The sequence below is a fragment of the Trichechus manatus genome, unplaced genomic scaffold (genome assembly GCF_000243295.1).
Source record: "Trichechus manatus latirostris isolate Lorelei unplaced genomic scaffold, TriManLat1.0 scaffold00133, whole genome shotgun sequence".
Lineage (NCBI taxonomy): Eukaryota > Metazoa > Chordata > Mammalia > Sirenia > Trichechidae > Trichechus > Trichechus manatus.
In genome coordinates this window covers 2,223,859-2,246,037 of record NW_004444069.1, presented here as the reverse complement: position 1 = coordinate 2,246,037, position 22,179 = coordinate 2,223,859, and the positions used below count along the sequence as shown (strand labels likewise).

The 22,179-nt window shown below is 50.5% G+C and overlaps 1 protein-coding gene across 1 annotated transcript in view; it reads left to right on the top strand.

Moving 5' to 3' along the window:
- The first annotated feature begins 11,001 nt into the window (after nucleotides 1-11,001).
- The window catches only part of ACOT7 (acyl-CoA thioesterase 7), an 89,399-nt gene continuing 78,221 nt past the window's right edge, over nucleotides 11,002-22,179 (top strand). Inside the window, exons 1-2 of the mRNA XM_023739370.1 lie at nucleotides 11,002-11,115; nucleotides 21,711-21,867. Of these exons, the coding sequence (XP_023595138.1) occupies nucleotides 11,002-11,115; nucleotides 21,711-21,867 (271 nt within the window). The remainder of the gene's footprint in view (nucleotides 11,116-21,710; nucleotides 21,868-22,179) is intronic.

Below are 22,179 nucleotides of genomic sequence, written 5' to 3'. Positions count from 1 at the left end.
TTAACAAACCTACTCATCAAAATAAAGAAGAAAAACATAAAGCCTCAGTAAAAACAAAACCTACAAAAACAAAAGAAATGAAAAAAAAAAAAGCACAAACAAAAGGAACTCAGCACAGGAGCATAAGAGGAACAAAGAAAACGTTAGCACCACAAAAAAAAAAAAGCACTGCAAAATGCAATCCCACCCCTACGAATACATCCTAGAGAAATAAGAGCCATCACATGAATAGACATATGCACACCCATATTCACTGAAGCACTGTTCACAATAGCAAAAAGATAGAAACAACCTAGATGCCCATCAACGATGAATGGATAAACAAACTATGGTACATACACACAATGGAGTATTATGCAAAGATAAAGAACAATGATGAATCTGTGAAGCATCTCATAACATGGTTGAAACTGGAGGACATTATGCTGAGTGAAATAAGTCAATCACAAAAGGACAAATATTGTATGAGACCTCTACTGTAAAAAGTCATGTAAAAGTTTACACGCAAACAGAAACAATCTTTGATGGTTATGAGGGATGGGAGGAGTCGGGGCAGGGGAACTAAATAGATGAGTGGTAACTTTGGTGAAGGGTAAGACAGTACACAATACTGGGGAAGCCAGCACAACTTGTACACGGAAAGGTCATGGAAGCTCTGTAGACAGTTCCAAACTCCCTGAGGGACTAAACTGCTGGGCGGAGGGCTGTGGGGACCATGGTGTCGGGGAACATCTAGCTCAATTGGCATAACACAGTTTATAAAGACAAGGTTCTACATTCTACCTTGGTGAGTAGCATGTGGGGTCTTAAAAGCCTGTGAGCAGCCATCTAAGCTACTCCACTGGTGTTACCCCTTCAGGAGCAAGGGAGAATGAAGAGAACAAGATACAAGGAAAAGATCAGTCCCAAAGGACTAATGGACCACAGCTACCACGGCCTCCACCGGACTGAGTCCAGTACAGCTAGATGGTGCCCGGCTACCACCACTGACTGCTTTGACCAGGATCACAATAGAGGGTCCTGGATGGAGCTGGAAAAGGATGTAGAACAAAATTCTAACTAACAAAATAAAGACCAGATTTACTGGCCTGACAGATTGGAGAAACCTCAAGAGTATGGCCCCCGGACATCCTTATAGCTCAGTGGTGAAGTCACTCTCAAAGTTCACTGTTCAGCCGGGGGTTGCACAACCTCATAAAACAAAACGGGACTAATGAGGCACAGCAGTCCAGGGACAAAGACTAGAAGGCAGGAGGGGACAGGAAAACTGGTGATAGGGAACCCAAGGTTGAGAAGGGACAGTGTTGACATGTCATGGGGTTGTTAACTCTTGTCATAGGGCGATATATGTACTGTTTACTGAGAAACTATTTGTTCTGTAAACATTCATCTAAGGTACAAAAAAAAAAAAAGGATTATCTATGTGAGATCAGATTGACAACAGCAACTCAAAAGGTTTGATGGGAAGACTAGGGGACAGTGAGTTGAAGATAATGGTGATGGAATAATTTGGAAAAGGATAGTGAGAATAGCAGCATAATTGGAAGAATGTAATCAATGTCACTGAACTGTACATGTAGAAACTTTAGAAATGGTGTAGCTTTGACTGTGTATATTTTCACCAAAAAAAAGGTCCACAAGGTAGAGAAGGGAGAGTGTTGACATGTCATGGGGTTGTTAACCAATGTCATAAAACAATATGTGTACTGACTGTTTAATGAGAAACTATTTATTCTGTAAACCTTTATCTAAAGTACAATAAAAAAAATTAAAAAAATACCAGTTGTTGTCAAGTTGACTCCAACTCACAGTGACCCCATGTGTATCAGAGTAGAACTATGCTCCATAGGGTTTTTAAAAAATTTTATTGTGATGAAAATATACATAAGAAAACATATGCTGTCTCAACAATTTCTATATGTACAATCCGGTGACATTGATTACATTGTTCCAGTTGTGCAACCATTCTTACATTCTTTCCAGAGGGTTTTCAATGGCAGATTTTTTGGAAGTAGAACGCCAGGCCTTTCTTCTGAGGTGCCTCTGGGTGGACTTGAACCTCCAACCTTTCAGTTAGCAGCTGAGTATGTTAACTGTTTGCACCACTCGAGGACTCCGAGATAACATTTACCTAGATGCTTTTCAGAGATGGCCCCCTAGGACTTCTTGACCTCGTGCCCCCAGTAGTAGGAAGGGCTCACAGGATTGCTTCTTTTCCTCTTGTAATTATTTATAAAGTGAGGTTTCTATGACAACTGGCGTTTGGTAGCCTCTCCGGATTGGCTAATCAGTCGCTTCCTGGCTAGACAGGGCAGCACAGGAAGCAAGGCCCCCCCGCCAGGCCCGGCTTTTGGGGACCTGGGACGGCCTTTGTGTCAGAGCTGACCTCGAAGGCGGTGCGGTGGGGACTGTTCGGTGACTCGGTGGGGCTGGCTACCTTCTTCCCCTTTGCCTCACTCTAGACCTGATCCCATGATGTCCCAGCTGAGCAGGTACTGCTGGTCACAGGCTGCCTGCCCAAGCAGTGGGGCCACTGCAGGCAGTGCCTGGCTGGGGGCACTTTTAGGGTGACAGTGGGTAGAGGGAACGCCACTCCATGTGCCCAGCAGGCTGGCTGGCTTCCTGTGGGCTGGAAAAGTCACCAGAGTATGATGCCTGCCCAGGGCTGCAGCCCTGGATGGCCCTGCTAGCTCAGTTTTTACTGACCCCAGACATTATATGGTTAACTGGAGCCAGGACAGGAAGTCCGGCCTCAGGGGGACCTGTGTGGGCTGGTGGCAGGAATCTATTGATGGTGCTCACGCGGAAGAGTTCCAGCCACCCAGCTCGGCCCTCTCTCGCCTGCCTGACTCCCAAGGACGATAGCAGCTGCTCTTCTCTGCCATCCTGCCCTTCCTGCTGCTTTCCTTTTCCCACGCCAGCTAGGCTGTCTGAGGCGGTCGGGCCAAGCGCTGCCAAGTGTCCTGCCAAGTGTGCTGGAGTGTTCTGGGCACCTGGCATTAGCGGGCACTGGTCCACACCCACTTCTAATTTATCCCCTGCCCTGGTCAAAGCATGAGGTGGTAGTTCAGGGGTGAGAGTGGTAAGCCCCTGACCCCCATCCTGCTCGAGGCCTGGAAGTGCCCCAGGAACTTTCTGCATTTCTGGCTACATTTCTCCCACCCCTGCCTGCCTCTGGGGGATTCGCTAGGGTCTTTGGGGGTTGAATGTACTCTGTCGGAACCTTCTTGGGGGTTGAGTGGACTCTGTCGGAATCTTCTTAGGCAACTGAGACGGGGACATACAGTGCCACGGGGTCTCCATTTGCAGAGCTCCTCTGGAAGAGTGAGGTGCTTGTGGCTGCCTCACCCTGGCCATCGAGGCCCTGCTGCTGCCCATCCTGTGTGACCCACTGTCCCGACCCACAGGGTCCTCCAGGCACATGTGTGCCCCAGTGAGCCTTTGCAGCGCCTCTCCCACGCTCCAGGAATGGCAGCCCCTGCTTAGGGGATTCCTGCTTGATTGTCTGACCCCTGCCTGTCCTTCTGTCCTCAGCTCCATCCTCCCTGGCCAATCAACTGCTCCTTCTGCTGAGCTCTGGGAGGAAGCTGTGTTTCCTGCCTGCAAGTTCCTGGAGGGAAGGAGGGAGGGAGACAGGGTCTGTCCTCAAGACCCCGCCCTGACTGGCTCCCACAGATGCCGGAGACAGCCCTGGGTGGATGCCCTAGGACCCTCTCTGCCTCTTTGGTTTGAGACTTCTTTCAGAAAGGGGAGCCCCAGGGAGCTTCTGGCAGGATCTGTGGGTTCTGTATGGGACCGACCTCCCCGGCCCACGGCGTCTGGCACCACGGCTCTGCCTGTCCCTGGGTGCAGGTGGAAACCCCAGGAGAACCTTATGTCACGTAAGCCTGGCTGTGCTTGGTGCTGCCGCCTTCTACTTTTAGCAGTTACTTCAGCTTTTACTATGGTATAAAGGGAACAAGGCCCACCCCAGTCACCCTGGATTTCACACAGCAGTGTTTATTTAGCCCTAACATGAAGTACCAACCATGATACCAGTAGCCCGTGCTGTGGGTCTGGGGGGTAGGGTGCACAGAGGGCAGGTCTCCGCCTTGGCCAGGGCAGAGCAGGTCTGGCCTTAGCTGGCTAGGCAGCTGGAAGTGGACCTGAGTCAGATTCAGGCCACAGCTGCCGCTGCCACCAGCCTGCAGCCTCCCCTGCACTCCTGCTGCCCTCTGCGTGAGAGCGCAAAGGCCTTGGGGCAGAAGGCAAATCAGAGTCGGTGGGTCCAGTGCCCGCAGGGGTCACAGCCTGTGTGTGGGGCCTGCTCCAGGCTCGGCCTTGGAGGACCTCCAGGAGCAAGAGGCCCAGGCCAGCTCACAGGGTGTTTGCTTGAAGCTGGGCACAGACTTCTGCCCCAGCACCTGCTGCTCTCCTGGAATGCCATCTCCTGCTCTGAATATCAGGGTAAGGGGCTGTCCTGCCCACTAGCACCCAGAGAACCACTGCTGCAGGGGTCCTGGGCGACAGGTACTGGCCAAGTGGAGGACGGTGCTGGGGGTGCACGCTTTGAGCCAGGCCTGAAAAGATTTTTAACAATTATTTATTTGAATAGGTTGACAAGGTTCAACACCTGAGAGGCACTCAGGCTTTCCAGAGAAAGTTTCTCTCACCCAGCAGCTCGTTCCCTTCTCCAGGGGCACGGAAGCTTCCAGTTTCCTGTGTCTCCTTCAGAGCCGGCTGCACTGTGCCTGCTGGCAGGTGTAGACCCTCCTCCTCGTCACTATTCTGTGCCTCTCTTTGTTTCAGCTAACTATGGATCTTGGAGAATGGTTCAGCTCAGAAAGTGTCTCCTCCCCCTTCATACAGGCTGTGCAATATTCTAGGGTGTCGGTATGACTTAATTTAACTTGTCATTTATCTTGGACATTTAGGATATACCCAGTCTTTCGCATTATAAACTGCATTGCCGATCTGTAGGATAAATCTCTTTATATGGAATTCCAATTCGCATATGCGCTGGAATTCTGATGAGTAATGCCAGATCTTCCTCTGTAAGGTGGCATCAGTCGACACTCCCTTTTTCTTCACAAAGCACGGGCCGGGTATTGCTGGAGCAGCGTGGACAAAGGCTGGGGGGAAAGGTTTGGTGATCCTAGGGACCGCAGTGGTTTGAACAGCTGCAGTGTGGAGCTCCTGCAGGCAGGCACAGCAGGAGATGAGATGGGGAAACTTCTGGATCTCTGAGACTTCAAATGCCTCACCAGGGAGCTGAGTCTTTATTCTATAGATAGAGGGGCCCTGGAGGGTCAGAGCAGGGGAGTGACTTGATGGAATTCCTTCATGGGACAAGGGGCTAAGTGGTGAGTTAGAACTTTAGCCAAGACTGGGGTGGCGAGAGTTGAATGCAGACACCCATTCTCCACATCCACGCCAAGCCCTCAAATCCCATCGTGTGCCCCACCCTCGCCCCCGTACTCTCCACTGGGACTCCTCATCTCCTGGATGAAGTCCAGGCCCCTTCCCCAGCCCTGAGGAGGCCTTCTATAATAAGCTCCCACTTGTCCTCAGCCCATCTTTTGCCCCACCCCTTGTGCCAACTTTGTTGCTTTCTGTTTCTGGAACTCTCGAGGCTCTCCTGGCTTTTGGGACTTCCCATGAGATGCCCCTTCTCCTTGGAACATTCTCCAGCCACCAGCTCAGCCCTGCTCATCCTCCGGTACTCAGCCAAGATATCGCTTCCTCTGGGAAGCTTTCCTGAAGTCCCAATGGGGTGACTGCCTCTTCAGGCGTGACCCCTCTCCCTGTGCTTGCTTAGAGGCTTGGAGCCCTGGCTATCAGTTCGGTGCCTGCTCTAGGGGGAAGCTAGCTGTGGGCAGGCGCATGCCTGCTTTTGTTAGTGTGGGCCCCAGTCCTGGCCTGCCTGGTGCTCTGTTGGCTTTTATTGATGCCGGGATGAACGTGGCTCTGATTTGGGCAGCTGGGGTAGAAAAGGGGAGGGGCCATGGGTGACACGGGGATATTCCAGACATAGAGTCAGTAGACCTTCTCCTCTGCTTGGCTGTGAGGGCAGGGAGGGCTGAGGATGGGGGACAGTGCCGCTCAGGGCTTAGGCCTGGTGAGGGAAGACCGCAACGCCACTAGCTGAGAGGATGCAGGGAGGGTTTTACGGTGGCCTAGCTTCTGCTGCCTCCTGAAGTTTCCGAGGCTGGAAGAGGGTGAGGACAAGTGCAGGACTGGCTTGGGCAGAGGGATGGAGAGAGATGGGAGAGGACGAGTGTGACTAAAGTTGCAGGCGGGCCCCCAGGACTAGGCCATGACAGTCTATGCTGCCCACCGGAGCTGGCCCATGTGGGGTTGAAACATGTTTCATCAGGTACCACTGCTCAAATATCAGGAGATTTTACATCAAAATCAGCAGCTCCAGCTTCTCTCAGAAGTCCAGAAACGTTGGCATCCTGGTCTCAAGTTCCTGCGTGGCCACACTCAGCTGGGGAGGTGGGGGGCGCTGCCCCAGCAATGTACCCCTTTGTCCCTTGGGGTCGCCAGCCAGAAGATGGCAGTACGGTTTAGCACTGAGCTTGCTCTGCTGATTATTTTTGTTTGTTTTTCCCTTTTTTTTATGGTAAAGAGTAAAGTGAAGCACCTCTCCTACCCGTATCTTTATAAAAAATGGGAAGCAGAAGTTTGAATGAGGGCCCTGCATTCTCCTGCTACCTTCATTTTACACATCTGCCAGCCCCAAGATGACAGTGTTTATGGCCCTGGCCTGGGATGGAGGGACCTTGGCCTGGCCATAGGGGAGGGGTGCTCTGGGGAAAGTGAGCTGAGGAAGAGTGACCTGAGAGAGTGATTGGGTGGGTGAGGGCCTGGAGGCTTGGAAGAAGGAGGGAGGTGGGGAGGGAGGAAAGGAGTGAGGAAGGACAGAGGACGAGAAGGAAGGAGAAAAGGAAGGGAGGAAGGAGGGAGGGTGGAAGGAAGGAAAGATGGGTAGAAGGAGAGAAAGAAGGAAGGGAAGAGTGATGCTGGAGGCACAGTGTGGTAGTAGGATGAGGGAAGGAAGGAATCCAAGGTGATGCCAGTGACGCCATTGGTGGAGGGGAGAGGTCTGATTTGGGGACAGAGGGGCAAAGGGGAGGGGTCTGATTTGGGGCAGAGGGAAGAAGGGGGTGGTCTGATTTGGGGACAGAGCAAGGGTGAGTGAGTTGGGCTTTGGCCCACATGTGTTTGTTATTCTAGCAGGGTGTTGAGTCAGGAATAGGTCCTTTGGGGGAAAGGTTTGTGCCTGGAAAGAGAGAGCTGAGGCCATGTGCTCAGGTGGCTGGTTGGCCTGGGGAGTCAGGACAGTCCTCAGTGTAGGCCCGAAGTGCGAAGGGAAGTGTGACCAGGACAGTGGGGGACAGAAGGCCTGTGACCAGGGGACCCTCAAGGAGGAGAGCATGCCGTCTGGGGTTCCTGGTGTTTTCTCCCTGGGGAAAGTACCAAGTGCCCAGGGTCCCAGGGGCAGCAGGGTGTCAAAGGTTCAGGGTCCCTGGGGTGGGCAACCAGCTACTCACTTTAATCCCTTCTCCCCCCCCTCACCCCCAGCAGTGTCCGGGTGGCTCCAGGCTCTGTCCCGGGCCCGAGGTGCTGCCCTTGGCTTCTATCTCAGTCTGCCTCCTGATTGTCATCCTCTCAGCCCACTGGGTGTAGCACTTCCTCTTGGCTCTGTACCCTCTCTCTGCTTCTACCTAGCCTTGCAGTGAGTGTCACTGAGGGTCAGCCTGGCAGAATAGCCCGGCTTTACAGACTGGCAAAGCGAGGCTCACAGAGGCAGATCAGGGTATTCCACAGTCAGGCTCCAGTGCTCCTGAGGAGGGCTGGGCTGATGTTTCCTGACTTCTCTGGGATCTGGGGCTCTGCCAGAGTTCAGCAGGGCATCTGGCTCCTCACCCTACCATAGCCTCGCCACAGTCTGGACCTGTGGCCTATGCAGGAAAGCATCCCCTGCAGAGGAGCTGGCCACCTGCCCTCTGGCGGGGAACTCCTGCCCAGCCAAGCTCAGGAAAAACCCTTCTTCGCTCAATTGAAATCCAGCGAGTTAAGAAACAAAAAGGAAAAAAGTCCATACGATAGTTTTGCTGTTTGCATTGACTCCTTCTTACCTCAAACTTTTAGAAACAATCGTGTAAGCTCAATTTTTTGAAACTCGAAAATATTTTTAAATTGATGTTTGAGAAACCAAGTGAAGGTGGTCCCTGTGCTGGTCGCTGTGGCCCTTGACCCATCCCTCACTGGCCATTCCTGTGTCACCATCACCCTGCTGCCCCTGAGCTACCCACGGAGCCCTTGGGGTCCTGCCTGATGGAGGCATGGTGGCCTGAATGGGCTGCAGCCCATGTCGCCGCATCTCACACGGGTGTAGGCGTGCCTTTTGGGGATGGGTGGCAGGTGCAGACATGGCCTGCATTGAGGATGTGTGTGCTCATAGGCCCTAGAAATGGCATTTTTCTTGGAACTTCCAACCTACTTGCAGTAGATGGGCTACATACTTACAAAAGAGGGGAAATGCTAGTGATTAATATTTATGAAGTATCTACTACTGCCACCAAGCTCATTATCTGCATTGTTGTTGACAGTTGGTTCTGACTCATGGCCACTGATGCGATGCAACTGATTACTTTTGTGTGTGGCCTTTTTAGCCATGGGCTTGTAACTCCCATCCAGGTGATTGTGTGATAGAGTATTTGTGGCCTACCAAGGGGATTGGTCAGTTTTGCCTTAAAAGAGAGCCAATTCCAGAGCAGAGAGGAGCCCACCACCACCAAGGAAAGAGAGACCAGCAGCAGAGACCAGGGAGCAGGAGACTGCGTGGTGGGCCTCCCGGCCCACAGAGAGAGAAAGCTCAGTGCCTTTGGGCAGAGACTGAGGGCCAAGGAAAGGCAAGCTTGCGAGCATGGCTGGGAAGAGGCTTTCCTGGTGGAAGAACTGTATCTCGAATGTTCTTGAGTCTGAATTGTAACTGTTAGTTCCCTAATAAACACCATAATTGTGAGTATAGTCTTTGAGTTCTTTGTGGCCATTGCAGTGAATTATTGACCCAGCAGAGAAGTAGAGAATGCCATGGGAGGGACAGTTGGTGTCAGAACTGGTAAAGATGGTGAAGAGAGGAGGCGCGTTTGACCACCTCATAAGAATCAGCCTTGGACTGTTGATCTTGGTTCTCCCTCCCCCTTGTGGGGTTGGAGGAGGTCAGATGCCTCCCGGAAGCTGTTTTTACTCCTGAATACATTAATCTGTCCGAAGTAAGCAAGGCAGTCTTGCCATCCTCACTTCTAAGGGACATTCCATTCTGGTTGTATTTCTTCTAAGATAGATTTGTTCATTCTTCTGGCAGTCCACGGAATGTTCAATATTCATCGCCAATACTACAGTTCAAATGCATCCATTCTTCTTCAGTCTTCCTTATTCATTTCCAGTTTTCACCTGCATATGAGACGATTGAAAAGGCCATGGCTTGAGTCAGGTGCACCTTAGTCATCAAAGTGACATGTTTGCTTTTTAACACTTTAAAGAAGTCTTTGACAGCAGATTTGCCTAATGCAATACGTTGTTTGATTTCTTGACTGCTGCTTCCATGGACGTTGATAGTTAATCTAAGTAGAATGAAATTGTGGACAACTTCAGTTTTTTCTCATTATCTGTTATTCAGACTTTCCCACAGTCCAATGGGGTGGTACCATTAGTGCACCCATTTTACGGATGGGGAAATGGAGAGTCCAGAGTTTTGGCAGCTTGCCCATGTCACCCAGTTAGTAAGAGCTGGAGCCAGAATTTGATCTGCGTCTGACTTGCTTAACCTCCAAGTTGTTAAAAGGAGAGGTTACGAGGTGCCAGACCTAGAGGGCTGTGGGGTTCAGGGCCCAGAGGGGGTGGGTGCCAGACCTGGTGTCCCACACTGGCCAGCGGGTGCCAAGGTAGGCTGGGCGATGCTACAGGTGGGTGCCAGGCAGGTTGGAACCCCAGGGATGCTCACAGCGTTAGTCACCTGCCCCTGGACCTGCAGCTGGCAAAGGTGGATTTAATTAGCGAGACGGTGGTCTGGCAGAGCACCAGGCCCTTCAGGGCTGCCCGTGTATGCATGCCACACTGGCTGGTTGGGATTCCAAAATTCTCATTTAGCCTCCTGTTGCTGACTGCTCATGGCAAGGGCATGCTTCCTCTGTTCTCCCTGACCTCTCCGGAAGGCTCCCAGCTCAAGTCCCAGGGGACTGGCACTACCTCAGGGTCCCCGGGGGAACTGGGACCAGAGAGCAGGAGACTGCATGGTGGGCTTCCCGGCCCACAGAGAGAGAAAGCTGAGTGCCTTTGGGTAGAGACTGAGGGCCAGGGAGAGGCATGCTCCTGAGAGGTGAGGGGGGAGCTGGTGATGAGAGAGCTGTCACCTGCTGGCCAAGGGGTCCCAGAGGTCCTGAAGTTGTCACTGTTCTCAGAACAGCTGTGGCCGCAGGGACTCCTAATGAGACAAGTTTCCAGGAATTTACTCGTTCACACCCCAAGGGGTTACAGACTGTGTCCTTGTGCCTGTCAGCTCAGCTGGTATTGGTGAGCCTGGCTAGTTCCAGCCTGGGGACAGGAGGTAGACAGTGCTATGGGAACCCTGGCATTTAGACCACTGCCTCACTGCCTAGTGGCTTTACTGGAGGCCTCAGCTGTCAAGTTTCCCCAGCAAGGACAGGATCCACTCCAGGGGCCAGGCTGGGCCTGTGGCTGGGAGGGGGAGTTGCCCCCTCTACCACCTTCTCCATCCCATGGAAACAGGGAGGGCCCATGGAACTCTTTCCCTGGCCTGCCATGTTCCACCCTTCCCTAGTGAACATACCATCTAGGAAGAGCCCAAACGTGCAGAAAGTTTTTCCGTCCTCTGGGGGTCATCAAGCCCTTTGGGGGACCATCTGCCTTTCCCCGGGGCTGTCATTAATACATGAGTGACACCTTCCTCACAGAGGCTTCACCCTGTGCCCTCTCCTCTGCCCTAGGATCATGAGGCCAGATGATGCCAACATTGCTGGCAATGTCCACGGAGGGACCATCCTGAAGATGATCGAGGAGGCAGGAGCTATCATCAGCACCCGCCACTGTAACAGCCAGAATGGGGTAAGTGTCTGGGCGTCCCCTCTTTCTCAGCCTGGGCTAGGCTCACGTGGAAGATTCTGGACCCCAGGACACCTGGAGTTCCCTGTGTGCACAGTGCCCACACCAGTGTTGGGTCAGGAAGGGAGTCTGATAGGGCCTTGGCCTGGAGCCATGGAGGCTTACGAAGTTCTGGCCCAGTTAGACCCTGGACCCATCCTCTTGGACGACATTGGGTTGGCCTCAGCGAGGAGGGTTGGGAGACCACTGGAAGACTAAGCTGAGAGCCAGCCTACAACTGCCTTTTCAGCGCCTCTTCCCTTCATTCCAGAGGAATTTTAGTTTCTTGAATCCCATATCTTGAGGACCTGCTGGCTCTCGACTCTGATCAGAAGCTCTCCATGCTTGTGGGCAGCAGTTTATCCTGACGCTCAAGGGCAGAGATGTGGGCAATCCCGCCTCTGCCCCAGCTGTGTGCCTTGAACAAGTGCCTCCAGCTCTCAGCATCCTCGGCCTTACAGCCCAGCAGGCCCTGGCACCGCAGTGCGCGTGAGCGCACCCACGACAGTGCCCATTCTCCACCTGGAGCTGTGGCTGGCATGAGCTGGAGGTATTGGCTTTCTGTTTTTAGAACTTCAGGACTGCTGCACAGCTGTCACCCTGTCACCTCCTACCATTTCCCCAGCCCCGCGGGACCTGACGTGTCCTCTGAAGGATGCAGGGAGAGAGGGGCCAACCCTTGGATGCTGGGGAACGGGTGGTCTATCTGTCTTGCTGCTGCCTGTGGCCTCTGTACCTGTGGGCCTCAGTTAACCCACCTCCGGGGATCTCTCTCCTCTGGGTTGAGAGAAGGAAGATCTGACCTCAGCTTAGACTGTGTGTGCATGTGCATGCGTGCATGTGTGCGTGCGTGCATGCGTGTGTGTGTGTATGTGTGTGTGTGTGTTGTGTGCATGCGTTGAATGAACCAAGCCCAGGTTAGTGTGTATGGGTGGGAGTGGGTGTGGGGCCTTGAATGGCGGAGGAGTGGACGTGGGTTAGGTTGGGACCAGCTTGTGAAGGAGGGACTTGCCTGCCACCACGCCAGGAGTGTGGATTTTATTCTGTGGAAAGGTGGTGCCCTTGAAGTTCTCCTACGAACCTAGCCACATTCAGAAAGTGCCCTCTAGTGGCTGTGGGGAGGATGGGCCAGAGCCCAATAGGCTGAGTAGGTGGGATGGGCAAGCAGGCCCCCTGGTGGCCCTCCAGGAGAGGAACAGCCAGGGTCCAAGGCAGGCCTGGCAAAGGATGATGGGCATTGGAGTCAGTGGGAAGGACAAGCCCCAGGACTGGGTAGTGAGGGAGGAGGGAGGGGTGTGTGGGTGGGTGAAGAGACCCTTAACAATTAGACACAAGTGCTATGTTTACTAAGCACTTAATGTTTTGCAAAGCTCTGAAGTGCTTCAGCTCAAGTAACTCTCATATCGCCCTTAAGAGGTGGATGTGGTTATTTATTTATTTATTTTTTATTGTAGTAAATATATATACAGGTAGTCCCCAACTCACGATGGTGTTCCGTTCTAATGACTCTGTCGTAAGTCAAATATCTAGATTTTTTATTTTTTTAGTTTTCATTGTTGTTGTTGTTAGGTGCCACTGGAGTCAATTCCCACTCATAGTGACCCTATGCACCACAGAACGGAACACTGCCCAGTCCTGCGCCATGCTGGCAATCGTTGTGATGCTTGAGCCCATTGTTGCAGCCACTGTGTCAGTCCATCTTGTTGAGGGTCTTCCTCTTTTTCGCTGACCCTCTACTTTACCAAGCATGATGTCCTTCTCCAGGGACTGATCCCTCCTGACAACATGTCCAAAGTATGTGAGACCTAGTCTCGCCATCCTTGCTTCTAAGGAGCATTCTGGTCGTACTTCTTCCAAGACTGATTTGTTGGTTTTTTTGTCAGTCCATGGTATATTCACTATTCTTCACCAACACTACAATTCAAAGGCGTCAATTCTTTTCATTATTACTGCCTTTTTATTATCAGTATCTATAAATCTGGCAGTGTTTGGAACTGTAAATCATAAAAATGAACATCTGTGAGTGAACATCTGACAATGATAATATGAACAAATTTCAAGATGCAACATATAACTAACGATAAGATGTACGAAGAAAAAAAAAGGACGATCGTAAATGTGGTTTGTTGTAACCTGCATATGTCATAAGTTGGGGGCTACCTGTATAACAAAACATTTGCCGTTTCAGCATTTTTCACATGTACAAATCAGTAATAATTGCATTCATCAATGTCGTGCGCCACCATCTGTTTCCAAATGTTTCATCACCCTTACCAGAAGCTCAATGGACAAACACTTTAAAGGACTGGCACAGTACATGGTACATGCCCCCAGCTGGATGGGGTGCGGTTGTTTTTATCATCCCATTGCACAGATAAGGAAGCTGGGGCAGAGAGGTGAATTCTTATCTGGGTCCCACTGGAGGCAGGCAGAAAGTCTGAGCCATGAATTCAGAACCTGGCTCCTAGCCACTGCTCTGCACTTGCCCTTGAGCCTGGGGGTGCAAGAGGGACCATTCTGACATTTTGGCTGGGAGATGCTCCAGGGCTGCTGGTCCCCAGGAGGGAACTCTTGAAGGCCCAGGCTCAGGAGGGGGCTGATGCTGGCCTCTGAGGGGCTTTGCTGGGGTCCAGGGCAGAGGGCACCCCCTATCCAAACTCACTCCAGATTGTGTCTTTTAAAACCAAGATGGGAACCCCAGGTCTGTCTCCAGCTAGGACTCCTGGCCGAACTCCACCTGTAGTCCTAATCGGCCTCACAACCTTGGTGTATCCAAAAGCAAGCTCCCAGACTCCCAAAGTTTCCCTGTCCTCTGTAAATGCCCTTTCTGTCCTCCAGCTACTCTGGCTCAAAACCTGGAGCTGCCAGTGACCCCTCTCCTTTTTTCACACCTACAGACACCGGCAGCAAATCCTGTTGACTTTGCCTCCTAGATATCTCCAGATCTGACCCCTGCCCCCTCCTCTACATCCTCTATCCCAGCCGAATTACATCTCACCTGGATGGCGGCAGCAGCCTCTAACAGGGTCCCTGCTTGCCCACCTCGGCCTGATCTCCAAGCAGCCAGAGGGACCTCGTACATGTGAAGTTGGTCATGTTACTCTGCTGCACCAGTGGCTCTTTTCTCAGTAGCAGCCAGAATCTGCACAGGTCCCTGTCCCTACCTCTCCTCACCCCTGGCCCTCGGACCTCATCTCCTATGTCTTTCCTCTCAGTTACTCCCTCCACCCACACTGGCTGCTTGCTGCTCTTTGAACTTGCCAGGCCTATTCCTGCCTCAGGGCCTTTGCACTAGCTGTTCCCTCTGCCTAGGGGCTCTTCTCCCAGATGTCCACATGGCTCACCCTCACTTCCTTGAAGGCTCTGATGACCCAGCTCCCCTGACTGCTCTCAGCTTCTCTTTATGTATTTTCTTTTCATCTTTTTCATTGTTGTTGATTTTGTATTTGCTGAGTCTTTATGTTTTTCTTGTTTTTTATTTTGATGTGTTCTTGACTTCTCTTCTCCATGGCATGCATACCTGCACGCACCGCCACCTCGCTTTCTATATGTTTAATTGATTTATCCTATGGCCTGCTTCCCCCACAAGAGTGCCAGCATCTCAAGGCCAGGGACTTTGTCTATTTTATCCCTGCTGGATGCCCAGCCTCTGACACAGGGGGTCCCTCAGTGAATATTTGCTAAGTGCCTGCAGCCTTGTCTGGACTGGTGATCCTGCCTTGCACATCCTTTTATCGAGCGCTAAGGATGTGCCAGCAACAGCGCAGAGTGCTTGGCCTTCCTCACCTCCTTTCATCTTTCCACCAATACTCTGTTCTTAACCCCATTTTACAGATGAGGAAGTTGAGAGCTAGAAAAGTTATGTGGCTTCCTAAGGTAACACAGAGCTGCCATCAGCAGCAGCAGGGGGCGGTGGGGTGGGCACAGGCACAAGTGTGGCTCAAACATGATGGGCCTAACTGCCCACTCTTCCTGGGCCCTTCCTGGGCGCCAGCCACCATTTTATGGACTTCACATTTGCCCACTTGTCCGTGAGTGGGACGCCTGCCCCCCCCCGGAGCACTTCTCCCCGGGAGCGCTTTGCATGCACTCCCTGCCCCCCACCACACACCCCAGCCCCCACCCTGAATCACCACAGCACCCACGGGGACCATTTATCATCTCCGTTTTATGGACAAGGAGCTGCAACACAGAGAAGTTAGGTCGCTGCCCAAGGTCACAGAGCTGGGATTTGAACCCAGGGCCCAGAGCTGTTCTTTCAGGCTCTACTTCTGAAGCTGCCATCCGCGTAGTTTCCCACTGTGTCACAGACCGCCTGGCTGAGAAGAGGGGTCTTAGGGCAGATGCTAATCAGAACGCTCATGGCTGCTTCCCAGGGTTGAGGGCACTCTGACCCTTCGAGTCCCCAGGGCAGGGATTAGAGGGTCTCATCTGAGGCCAGAATGAGTTGAGGGTTCCCACAGCTCAGAGATCCTCATAGTGAATACAAATAAAGGTCATCCCCAACTTAGAATGTTCGCAAGTCATTTCTGACTAAGTCGAATACCTCTTTTTTTGAAGTTTTCATTATTACTGCCTTTTATTATCAATATCTTTATCAATCTGATCTTTATTTGTCTTTGGGGGTTGGAAACATTACATATAACCTTAGCAGGTGTATTTTAATACATACATAAAAAATACACAAATCATAAAAATTTACTTCAATAGTGAAGGAGAACTGGACAGCATTGGCATTATGTCACTTGCAGTAATAACTCCAGTTGTGGAAGATGCTGGATCATCTGGATCATCCCTGGGTATGAGGGTGGCATTTCTAGTCAGAAAATTAGTGAGAGTTGTCTGTATGGCCCTTTTCTTTTTTTTCTTTGTATATTTTGTGGTAACATTTTCCCAGATCTGCCAATTGACTTTAGCAAGGCGATCTGCATTTGAGTCCATGTTTTCAAGCAACTGAAGCCCCTGATTTAGTTTAGAAAACTCTATATGGCAGTGTTTTGAACAGTAAATCGTAAAACTGAACATCTGCGAGTGAACATCTGAGAATAACGTCAGCAAATTACGTGATGCAACATTGTATGTAGTACATATTACTAACGATAAGGTGTACAAAAAAAAAAAGGATGGTCATAAGTGTGGTTTTTAGTAACTCAGATATATCGTAAGTAGGGGACTACCTGTACTCACAGTCTGTGCTTGGAATTTTTAAATCAACCCGGTCTTTGTTGGATTCCTTCCCCGGGCCAGCTCAGGTAGGTCCTGGGAACAAGCGGGGGCGGCTGCGGCCTCAGTTTTCCCCCTCTTGGTGCCCACAGGTAAGTTAGAGCCTCCTGGGCCCTGGCCACACCTGGTACACCACAGCCGGATGCACAGTCACCAGCACCTCTCAGGTCTCCTCACCTGTAAAACAGAAACACAAAACTTACCTCACAGAGTTGTGTACGAATGTGGTACGACCCAGTAAGCATTAGTTCCCCTCTTTTCCAATCCACTAGCCGCTCCTTGGAAACCCGATGGGTCGGAATTGACTCGATGACAGCATCGGGTTTGGTTTGGTATCTTACAGTTTGAGATTTCTGTCAGAATAAGTGGCCAACAGCCTGGGAAGGGCAGGCATCAAGTCGTGCCAGGCTGACTGGGCATAAGGCTTTTGGAAAGTTCTATGCTAAGGACATCCCCCAGGAACAGCAGGAGAGGAGCTCTTACTTTCCTACTGCCTGGAGTCCTTCTGAGTGTCTGGATTATGGGAAACACAAATGCCCCTTGCTTAAGATCCCAGCAACACGGCAGTTTTGCCCTCGCTTTGCCCACGTGTACTTTTGGAGCCCCTAAAGAGACACGTTAGAAGAAAGCTCACATATACTACAGCGTGACGGTGTCCTTTTCAGAACAGGAAATGGACATGAGGGTATAATGACATGAGGCTCCAGAACAGGGTCTGGCACATAGATGCTCAGTAACATTTGGTGGAGGTGGAATTACAAGTAATTTGACTCCTTCCTCCCTCCCCCCGCCCCCAAAAAAAAGAGCAAGTGAGAGAGGCCTGCATTCTGACCTAGCCACTGCCTCCTCAGCCTGCCCCAAAAGGCCCCGCTGGGTCCTGCTGGACCTTCTGCCACGTCATGGCTCCCCCCACCCACAGTTGTGTGGACCACACAACCCCTCGCTGTTCCTCAACTCCCCCCAGAAGCTCCCCTCCAGGCCTCTGCCTGGCTCCCCCTACAGCCTGGGATGCCCACACACCCTTCATCTCTTCTGGTCGACTCCTTCTGGTCACACAGGTCTCAGTTCAAATGTCACCTCCTATGAAAGCCATCCCTGATTCCTTATTTGGAGTTGCCCTCTAGCTCTGCCCACGCCATTCCTGCACTTTGTCTTATTCAGAGCACGGAGCACCACGTGGCATTGTCCTGTTAACCCCTTTGTCATCTGTCCCCCAGTGGAACCCAGGCCTCAAGGGCAGGTGCTCTGACCCGGTCTCCCCTGCACTCTGCCTCCAGAGCAGTGCTGACGTGTGAGTACTGTGAGCACAGGGACTCCTTTGCAGCCAGTAAAGAGAATAAGGCACATCCAGAGGTTCCAAGGTGGAGAGACGACTTCAGTATGTTGCCATGTGGGAAACAAGCCATTTCCGTTAGAAAATATAAATATGTTTGTGTATATACTACTTGTGTGTGGGCATATCCATAATTTCACCACTCCCATTAAAAGACACTTGGCTTCATTCTGTGTTTTGGCCGTAGAAACAGCGTTGGGATAGTCCCAAGTAGGGCACACAGAGGTTGATCTCTTATTCTTGCCCACCTCCGTTTAGCTGTTGCCTTTCCATTTTTTGCCAGTAGGTGGTGCTGCAGCCACATACATTTACCTAGGGATGAAAGATTGGGCTTTCCTGTACATTGTTTTAGCGACAGAGGTGGCAGATGGTGAGTGTGTGTGTGTAGAGGGGAACAACCAAACCAGTTGCCATTGAGTTGACCTTGACTCATGGCGACCTCATATGTGTCAGAGTAAAACTGTGCTTCATAGGGTTTTCAATGGCTCATTTTTCAGAAGTGGATCACCAGGCCTTTCTTCCAAGGCAGCTCTGGGTGGATGCAAACCTCTAACCTTACGGTTAGCAACCTGGCGCGTTAACTTTGCACCACCCTGGAACTCCAGGTTGGGAGGGACAAACCCATGCAAATCAGTTGTATGGGGGACAGGCATATGCTGCCCTGCCAACTGAACTCTAGGATGCTCTCCAGTCCCCCCAGTTTCCTTTCCGGTTGCCTTGCTGAGTCCTGTCTCTAGAACATTGATACAGCAGAAACTGTCACAGTATCCCCTGACCCTGTGTTCATAAGTATCACCTGGGAGCTTGTTAAGACCCAGGTTCCTGGGCCCTGTCTCCAAAGAGGTTCTGTGAGCCTGGAGTGGGCCAAGGAAATTGCATGTTTGACATGTACCCAGATGAGTCCTCACGCAGGTGGGAGAGCTGCATGCTGACGACCCAGCTGGCAGCAGGCAGCTGTGGAAGAAACACAGACCCACCAGGCCTTGAATTGACCATCACCTGTCAGCTGTGTGACATCAGACAACATGCGTGTTATCTCCAAACCTTGGTTTCCCTTTTGTGTAAAGGGGTCTTGTGAGAACTACATGGGGAAGTGAATGTCAGAGCTGGCCCAGGCCTATAAGCAGGCTCTCAAAGTGACCATCCCCTTCTCTCACTCCTCTCTGCTCCCCCAGGCCAGGGGCAGCCAGAGTGCCTCAGCCCCATGCTGCTCAGCCTCATAAAAAGGGTGGTTGGTTTCTCGTAGAAAAACAAATGCGATGTACTCATTTGGAAAAAGGAAGATCACCGTCCCACTGCTCAAACACAAGGCCATTTTTTGCTCTTTGTGTGTGTGTGTGTCTAATTTGCAAAGATGAAAACTAAGTTGCCTCTTAGTGCTGGTGAGATTGCCTTGATGTGGCCCTCCTGTAAGGCACCAGATGACATATAAACCACTACTGTCCTTTCTGAAAGTACCTTGGTAACATATATCAAAACATTTGTCCCTTTAACCCCAGAAGTAATCCCAAATACAGAAAACGATTTAAGTAAAAGGACGTCCATCACAGGATTATTTATAATAGGAAGCAACTGGGGATGACTCAAATCACTAACAGAAGAATATTCTATTCTATATGGCCATTAACAGTGTTTTTGCAATGGAGTACCGTGAAAAAAAAAATCATAGAAAGTGTTCATGAAGAAGATATTGTATGGTTGTTGTTGTTCTGTGGTGTCCAGTTGATTCAGGCTCATAGTGACTCTACAGGACAGAGTAGAACTGCCCCACAGGGTTTCCTAGGCGGTAATCATTATGGGAGCAGATCGCCAGGTCTTCTCTCCTGCAGAGTGGCTGGTGGGTTTGAACTGCAGCCGACCTTTTGGTTAGCAGCCAAGCACTTAAACTTTGTACCACCAGGGCTCCTTACATTTATATGGAAACAACCTAAATATCCATTAACAGATGAATAGATAAACAAAATTGGTACCTACATACAATGGAATATTACTCAGCCATAAATGAAGTCCTGATACATGCTATGACATGAAGGAACCTTGCAAAAATTATACTGCTTGAAATAAGTCAATCACAAAAGGACAAATACTATTTTATTCCACTTATGTGAAATAGACAAATATATAGAGATCAAAGCTTATTAGTAGTTATCAGAGATGGGAGAGAGGGGGAGTCATTGCTTAGGAGGCACTGAGTTTCTGTCAATGGTAGTGGAACAATTTGGAAAAAGATAATTATGATGGTTGTACAACATGATGAACTTAACCAAAGTCACTGAATTATACATGTAAAAATTGTTGAATTAGCAAATGTTTTGTCATCTATATTTTTACCACAATAAAAATATTGATTATTAAAAAAAAAGAAGACTTCAGAAGTCCTTCATGTACTAACAGAGAATGAGCTTCAAAAGAGATGGTTAAGAGAGAAAAGCAAGGTGCGCAGCTGTCTCTGCAGTATCCATTATCTGGATAGCCCCTAGACGGCCGTGTTCACGTGGTTGGTAGACACTGTTTTTTTTTTTTTTAAATTGTGTTTTAGGTGAAAGTTTACAGCGCAAATTAGTTTTTCGTTAAAAAATTTTATACACAAATTGTTTTGTGACGTTGGTTATAATCCTCACAATGCGTCAGCACTCTCCCCCTCTTTTCCTTTCCACCCTGGGTTCTCCGTGGCCATTCGTCCAGTTTTCCTGTCCCTTCCTGCCTTCTCGTCTTTGCTTTTGGGCAGGTGCCGTCCATTTGGTTGGTTGTAGACTGTCTGATCAGACACACAGGGAACGGGCAACGCTGGTCACCCAGGGAGGTCCTGGGTGGCCCAGGGCCTAGGGACGAGAAGCAGACCCGGCCCCTCATACCCTTTGTTCTTTTTGAATTTTGAATCATAAGAGTCAATTACCTATTTGAAGGATAAAGAGAGTTTAAACTAAAAACAAAACAGTGACTGCCAGGAGAATGTTAGAACCCAGGCAGGTGCTTTTTCCTCATGAGGAGCGGAGAAAGCAGAATGTGAAAGTTTATATTTAGGTTTTGCCCAACTATATAAGACTAAATCTGTGGAACAAGGAGCCAGGCGCACAAACCAACGAACCAACACAATGATATTCTTAGGGGAAGAGCCTAGAAAGAAATCTCCCAAAATAGCAACGGTGGTTATCTTTAGATGAGGGGAGTGACTTTCTCTCCTCTTTCTATTTTTTTATATTTCCCAGATTTTCTATAACGAGTATGTACTTTTTTTTTTACTTTTTATTATGCGAGTGTTTTACCCCACGCGTCTGTCACTTTGTCATACTGTGGTGCAATACACATTTATTGGAGAAAAATCAGAGAAAAGAAATAAAAATCACCCATAACCTCACCACTCAGAATCACCATTACCAATTGATTCTGTATGTCCCCTTCTGTTTTTGTGTTTAAGTGAATGTTGTTGTTGTTGGGTGCTGTCATGTCGATTCCGACTCATAGCAACCCTATAGGACAAAGTACAACTGTCACTTAGGGTTTCCTAGGCTATAATCTTTATGGGAGCAGATCACCAGGTCTATTCTCCCGTGGAGCCACTGAGTGGATTCAAACTGCTGACCTTTTAGTTAGCAGCCGAGCACTTAACTATTGTGCCACCAAGTCTCCTTTTAAATGTACAGAGTTAATGAATTGCATTGTTTTCACAGTGGAAAAAAAATAAAGGCAGTTTACAAGGAATATCAACAGGGTGGGGGACAACTGGCTTCAAGTCTCCCTGGGCTGGGCTTGGCTGGGTTGGGCTGGGCTGAGCTGGGCTGGGTTGGGCTGAGCTGGCCTGGGTTGGGCCTAGTCTGGACTGGACTGAGTTGGCCTGGGCTGGGCTGGGCTGGGCTCAAATGGGCTGGGCTGGGCTGGACTGTGTTCAGCTGAGCTGGGCTGTGTTCAGCTGGGCTGAGCCAGCTAGGGCTGGGCTGGACTGGGCTGGGCTGAGCTGAGCTAGGCTGGCTCAGGATGACCCTTCTGTCTTTGGCGTTCGCAGGAGCGCTGCGTGGCTGCCCTGGCCCGGGTCGAGCGCACCGACTTCCTGTCGCCCATGTGCATTGGTGAGGTGGCTCACGTCAGCGCTGAGATTACCTACACCTCCAAGCACTCTGTGGAAGTCCAGGTCAACGTGATGTCTGAAAACATCCTCACAGGTAACTTCCGGATGCTTCTCACCCAGGGAACTTGGCTGGGAATAACAGTGACAACAGCAGTGATAGTAAGGGCAGCAGCAGCAGTTAACACTTACTAAGTGCTTACTCTGTCCGAGGGGTTGGCCCACTCACTTTACATGGGTCACCTCCTGGCATTCCCACCACCAGCTGGCAGCAGGTACTCCTAATCATCTCACTTTAGCCTCACTTTGCAGACGAGGAAACGGGCTCAGACAGGTAAGCCAAGTGCCCAGGATCACACACACAGCAACTGGCAGAGCGGTTCAGACCCTGCTGTCTGGCCCCAGCCCT